The sequence below is a fragment of the Oncorhynchus mykiss genome, chromosome 15 (genome assembly GCF_013265735.2).
Source record: "Oncorhynchus mykiss isolate Arlee chromosome 15, USDA_OmykA_1.1, whole genome shotgun sequence".
Taxonomy (NCBI): domain Eukaryota; kingdom Metazoa; phylum Chordata; class Actinopteri; order Salmoniformes; family Salmonidae; genus Oncorhynchus; species Oncorhynchus mykiss.
This window is the reverse complement of record NC_048579.1, coordinates 26,043,848-26,051,038: the sequence shown is the minus strand read 5'-3', so window position 1 is coordinate 26,051,038 and position 7,191 is coordinate 26,043,848. Positions and strand designations below refer to the sequence as shown.

The 7,191-nt window shown below is 41.3% G+C and overlaps 1 protein-coding gene across 1 annotated transcript in view; it reads right to left on the bottom strand.

The window, feature by feature from the left end:
* Positions 1-2,394: 2,394 nt before the first annotated feature.
* The window catches only part of LOC110489881 (cadherin-7), a 113,468-nt gene continuing 108,671 nt past the window's right edge, over positions 2,395-7,191 (bottom strand). The window contains exon 12 of the mRNA XM_036944147.1: positions 2,395-4,802. Within this exon, the coding sequence (XP_036800042.1) occupies positions 4,288-4,802 (515 nt within the window). The 3' untranslated portion in view covers positions 2,395-4,287. The remainder of the gene's footprint in view (positions 4,803-7,191) is intronic.

The window sequence follows — 7,191 nt, the reverse complement described above, 5'->3', positions numbered from 1 at the left end:
ATTGAGCCCCTGATACCATCATGTTCCTGAATGCTCTTCAGTGCCCCCAGGCTCTGGTCTCTGGAGACACTCTTTCCTGATTTTGATTGACAGGTGCAGTCTGGTCATTATCAACCATCAACACCATATTAAAGGCTGCTATTTGAAACTACTGTAGAAAGTCAATACCATCTCTGTCAAAAAACATAAGAATACTAGTGTCATTAGTAAGTATGTATGTCCAAGAGTAAGATTTTATTGCAATGGTAGAATTATGAGAAATGTACTGGGTGCAGATGGATCACCAAATGACTGATCTACAGTACAGTATGACACTCAAATAGAATTCATTTTTCATTGTGAGACTATGAGAGGGGAGTTTGAGGAAGACGAAAGACACTCGGCCTGATTATGAATGTATGTGACATGACAATTAATCATCCCTGTTTCCACATGCAAACGGGCTAGGTGTCAGGATGGTACTGTGTGTCTGTGGTGTGTGGTATGTGGTGAGTGTTTGGAATAGACTACGAGTCTGCCTCAGTCAATGAGTTCAAGCATCTAATAATAAAAATCCAAATATAATGTTTAGGTCAACAAGAATATGATGGAGTAGCACTTTGATGTGAATTAGACATTTCTGAAAGGATTTGTTGTCTGTCAATTGGTATGTTGCCGAACAACACATTTATTAATATATTTCATTTAACATTTATATAACTAATTTAACTGGGATTCAAGGGCAGATTTGACTGCTTATAACTAAAACAGTCTTTGACAAATCTTTCTAAACTTTCTAAATTCATTAGATTGTGAAAAAAGTTAACCAATCGTTGGCTCTTCGCATTACAACTCTTGAGTGGCCAATACGACTACGTATTGTAAGTAGCAGGACCAAAATGAACATGCTTATCTTTACTTTTCATGGCCCATGGTTCATATTCCTCAGATGTTCTCCCTTTGCTTTTCTTCAAAGCTTCAGAAACTATATCAATACCTGTAAGGAGAGGGAGCATATTTACCGGCCCAAGTGAAGATGCATAACAACCTCATTGCATTCTGTTGCATCACAGTGAATTACGGTACTGTCAATTGTATTCAGGCACCTCGGCGAACTGTCGAGAAAGAGCCCGAGAAGCTACCTCTTCTCCATATTGCATCACAAAACTTTATCAATACAGAGGAAACCATGCAGTGAGCTATCCATACGCAAAATTCTTCCTGTGTCAAATCATCATCAATTACCGGAATTCGGTAATGACAATGATTAAAAACAACAACAACATCTTATTAAGGGCTGAAGCATTATAGATTGTGTGCTAGAAATATAAAGGACATGTCAGATTGAGCCCACACATACAGCGTTTTCCGTAAATGCAGTCTCCGCGACCACAGGGATATTGCCTTTAATTGTCAGTCGCGCTATAGAGCTGAACTTCTGCAATACGCATTGAATAGAGCCCTAAGACTTTATATTAGGGTTCTGGTCTGATGGACTATTCATTGTAAATAGATGTGTTTGGGGCACTGGGAAATTGAGTGCAGCTATTTCTCACTGTAGAGCTGGTTTATAAAGCTCTCTGTTCCATATTTGGTTGATTAAAGTGAAGGTTCCAGAGGTAAGGTTGACACTGGAGTTGAAGATAACATTCAACCAATCAATCAACCAGATATGACATCTCATATTCAGTAGTTTACGATCAGAAAATCCCGTGAAATCTCCATCATCTTCACTGCAAGTAAATTGGATGAATTCCTCCTTATACGGTAAGAAAGCATTTGCATTGCTGATTAGGCCAAATCTATATCTTTATGGTTTGATAAATAATAATCACTTTAAAAGGGAAATCGTGGTAAGCACTATAGGTAATGCCTTCATAACTAATGACTGAGCAATATACAACCCCCTGGTGTCTCTCTCTCTCTTTCTCGCTCAACACACAGACACAAGCACACACACCATAGGGAGTGCAAAAATGTGTGTGAAGGCGACTGTTCACATGATCTGACCAGAACTATTTGCACACACTGATAAGAGGCTGATCCCACCACAGGAGGAGCGCCTGGCTAATTTGCAAAAGGCTCTTTAAGAGGGTCGACAGTGTGCAAGCCATTCATCACACACGGCTCTACAGAGCGTCAAGTCTGCAGCTTTGTCTCCAACGGGCCTTTCAAGTACAAAGCCTCATCGAGAGGAGACGTGAAACAAATAGAAAACTCTCTCTCCTCCTCCCTCTGTACCCTCCCCCCCCTGCCCCCCTCCCATCTGGATCCCAGAGTTGTGCAAAGGCAAAGCAAATGTGCGTGTGTGTGTGTGTGTGTGTGTGTGTGTGTGTGTGTGTGTGTGTGTGTGTGTGTGTGTGTTATGCCTGCTGATATTCATGCCAGGCAAAAAGGCAGCTCTGCATCTCCATCTCCTCAAACAACCCATCATTTATTTCTCTCAAAGCATGTGGTACACCTTGATAATGTAATTAAACACTGACATATCCTAGATGTTTTAATGTTCAAAAGAACTGAAAGAAGTCCCCTCAGTCTTTTGAGGAACAGAATGTCCTTTTTATTGTCAGCAAAAAGGATAAAAACATCTGCCAACATCATATAATTCTGCTTCTTCAAAATAAATAAGAATACTTTTTTGATGAACATGTTGACTTCCAATGGGAACAGTTCAAAAGGCATTTTGTTTGAAATAAAATGCTCCCTTTGCCTCCCGTATTCTCGCCATACTGTGTGTCCTTCATAATCAATGAACAAAATGTGCACCATGGGCGGACATGATTTCATTCTGCAGAATATTTTTGGGACAAGCTGATTTACTGCAGTTACTGTGAGCAACAGGAAATACTTGTTGTTGTTGCTGTTGTTGTTGTTATGTAACCATAGCCGCTGGAAGTAGGATGCTGAGGGTGCTGCAGCATTTAAAAAAAACAAACAAAAAAAAAACATTGGACTAAAAATAATATATTAATACAAATATATATGTTTTAAAGTCTCTCACAAAAGTAATGAATGCACTGGGTCTTTACTAGTCCTGTATTAGTGGACTGATATAGCCGTCTATAGCGTGCACAAAACAATTATGCCCCCCCCCCCCCCCCTCCGGCGAAAAATAAATACATCGCAGCACCCCTAAACATCTTCCTGCAGCTATGTACGTGACCCATCTCAGCCCAGCACAACAATCCATTCAAACAAGCCTTCACTTTATTCAAGCCTAAGTTGCAAATATCTTCCACGGTCCAACACAACGTCAACGGAATTCCTTGGGCAAGAGTAAATGTTGGCCCGTGAATTCCAAATTCCTTTGCAAATAATGAAAAATACTTTATTTGAAGGTTCAATCCGGATATGGATTTTCCATCTCAACCATAATGTTACATCATTGTTATTACATCAGTATTACATAAAATTGGACTTGGCAAATAGAAAGAGTCAGGCCTAAGGAAAATAGACTCAAAGGCAAACACCACATAGTAACATCTGTAAAATGCTAGGTTAAGAGGAGAAAGTAAACACTTTCCTGCACCTATCGAAGGATACACACAGATCAGTTGCATTATTTTTCTCAGACCACAGTACATACAATTTCTTGTAGACACGAGGTCAGATTTCAAAACTCTCAAGAATTTAACAGCAGTGGTTCCTCTTCAACCGATCTGTACACTTGACTACTTGTCACAAATAGCACTGAAAGATATGACTGACTGATTTCTCTTTGTTTGTTTTTTCTCCGCGAGTCTGTGACGAAGAGTTTTTCCTTCGTAATCTGAAAAACACCAAACAAAAACAAAACATTGACACTCTTGACGACTTTCAAATGAATAGTTGAGTGACTACTCTACTGATTAGCCGCCGGGGACCAAGCACTTTAGGAGAAAGTGTTTTTTTTTTTAACAAAAAGAGCAAGGGAATGCATCAAAACAAGACTGCTGGGTCTGTGCCCATCACAGGAATGAGAGAACAGGTGCCTCCACATAAATATACTGTAGCCTACCACGTACACAGTCGATTGCTGGACCCCAGCCCAACTTTGAAACCTTTTAATGTCTTTGCTCACAAGGTTTCCTTTTCAGTCAAGTCACTTTTGAAGTTACATGTCAAAACTTGCCAAGTCACCCTTTTTGAAAATCCAAAATCCAAGGCAAGTAAACAAACCAAACCTTTTAAGTCAAGATTTTTTTTGTTTCTTACTTTTGTTCTCAGACTCTTGCACCCTGCACTTTGGCAGACTAGTTGTTAATTATATTTTTTTTATTACAATACATTACCATTGTTGATTTTTGTATAAGTTCGGGAAAATGTTGGCTATGAGAACACGCTTTTGCCGTCGCCGTAGAGGTCGGCTAGCTTTTTGAAGCGCGGCCCCCAGTTGCTGAGATAGTCGTAGTTCTGCTCTGAGTCTGTACTTAGTGACTCCAGGGAGCTTAACGACTCAGCTACCGAACCATTCCCCTCAAAGGCGTACGTCTGCAAAGAGTCATACGGCGGAGCTGATGGATCAACATCTGCGTCCTTCAGCCGGTCCCAAATGAACTCTCGGAACACCACGTTGTCCGGCAGGGTCTTGTAGACGGGAAGCGAGGAGGAGGATCTCGGGTAGGGGAAGAAGGTGGGGGTGTCAGGGGTGACGTCTCGCCGGACCTTGGGGTCTCTGATGACATTGAGGTTGCGGAGGGCCACCATGTCGAAGGCCTCGGTGTCCTCCTCTCCTCCACCTTCATCGTCGTAGCGGACGATGTTCTCCCTCACGTCCCTCTCCTCCTCCAGGATCAAGGGCTCCTTCTTCCTCCGACGCATCGACACAATCAGCAGCACCATCACTGAACAAGGAAAGAGAAGAGTCTGAGTCCATGTTTATTAACCATCAGCATTAGGATACTTACTCAATATAAAGGCACAGTACATTTGGATGATAAATCTACGGAAAATAATAGCCCATATTTGATGAATGTGAAAATAAAACATTTGAAACAGTGTCTTTGCATCAATACATTTCTCTCCTCCATCCTCCATTTTGTGCACCACTTCCAAACGGACAGAAAACTTCCTGAAACCGGAATTTCTGAACTTCTAGGCACCCCTCTCCAATCCCTGGTCCCATATATTATTGCTGAAAATAACTCTCCACACCGAAGCAAACTGGCAAATGTCTAATGATCCTTCATCCATCAACGTCGCACTGGTGCCAGTGAAATATCGCATTGTGGGACCATATTTCTTCCCTTTGCTGCGTCTGGCTTCCGCGGGCTAGAGAGAAGGGCCTGGGAAAACGAAGGCAAACACCGCTTCACACCTCGTAATAAGAGAGCAAATGGAGAAGCTGGAAGGGATGGGGGTGTTACATAAAACGCTCGGGGAGACACTGATGAATGGAGAGCCTTTTGACTGCTGTTTGGTGACTGGCTTCTGAATGCATGGCTCTAATAGCTACAGTGTGTTACTACTCCACCCGTGGTACTACTCATCCATGGTTTAATCTGTCAATACCACTGGTCTGTTTCCCTCACTACTGCTACTACCACTGCTGCCATTATTTGGAATGTTGATATAATTTTCTATGTGTGTAATTGTATAGCTTTAGTGAAATGCTATTTTGAAAGATGACACATCCCTTGGAATCAATGAGGAGAATAGTACATTGGTTCACCTCTGATTGTATAGGAGCTTAAGAGCTCTCCAGATTCCATTCAGTTCGGTAATGCTTTTCCAGATGAATCATGATATGGTGGCACAATGAAAGAGAATATCTTCATTGCTTTCCAGCAAAGCTTTTTAGGGTTGAATACCTAGAAGGCGCTATGCTGTGCCTCATCATCACATACTGGGTGTTGGCCAGGAGCCAATCATGCCTTACGAGTGGCTGCAGGAAGATGGCCAAGCATACAAAAGAACCCACTGTGACAGTCATCAAGCGGCTTCAATACAATGACCACCACACTAGACATCATTCAGCCAGCCTTCATATGAATAAATACCCTCTTTAGAGTGGATCAACACTGCATAGATGCAGATGGTAAACAAACAAAAAAAACAAAAAAAATCTATTTGATGTTATCCTGGATTTGCTGTAATTGAATTGTTTAAAAGATCCATCAAGCACAATCAATACTGTGCAAGCAGAGTTTTCTGTGCTGCCTTGCTAGTGTACATCATTATAATGAACTGAAGCAAAAAGACCCCTCCTCATCATCGCCACTCTGCTTGCTTAGCTCTGTCTAAACCTCAGGCTGATTATTCACTGGCTGTGTCACTCACAAAACACACACCTCCCATATTGCTGCATAATTGTAAAAGACAACTACATTCTGATGGCAAAAGGACTAATGGACACATCATTATGAGGACAATATGTCTCATGGAGACAATAATGTTTGTCAATAAAATGATACATTCGGTGTATTGCCTCTACTCAACGAATTTAGATCACAGATAAACAAACTACTTGTGTAGGGGGAGAATGCACTACGGTCTACTGCTATGTACTATTATATAAGCATAATTATCTCTTGCTTTCCCAGTAGTTGTGTTAAGCATCACTAATCACTCAATAAGTCATATACGAGTAGTTGGGACTGTGGTCCTCCACTTTTTCATAGTCAGGCAAATTCAGAATTAGAGTGGCCAGGGTAGTGAGAAAATCATTTGGTTTGAGTGACAATAGTCATGGCAACAGACGTCTGGCGCTGAGGGGGTGCTACTTAAAAGCCCTAATTGGTCGTGTCTGACGCATCACCTGACCGGACCTCAAAAAATAAAAAGGTGCTAAATCGTTTCAAATAATGACTTGCCAACTTTCTTTTGCAGTTTCAATGTCACTATGACCATGGGGATATTCATCTCCAAAGAGGATTTAGATGACAGCTAAAAATCTCTGAAAAAATATTATATTTTGAGGGTGTACAATTTAGTGGAAGACAGAGGACATGTCTTCTAAATGAAAACAGTAGATGTGTTACTTAATGTCATGTGGACCTAAAACTAATGACCGTCCAGTTTGATAGAAAGACTACATAGCCAACCATGTACGCACGCACGCGCACACACACACACACACACACACACACACACAAACACAATAGTCACACAACTATATGATAGGTAAGTGAGCTGGTGAGTGGTTGAAACTCATGGACATTGTGAAGTGGGCTCTTATCAATCAACAAAGAAAACAGGTTGGTACATCTCAAGGAGTTGCTGTTCAATTTTCAC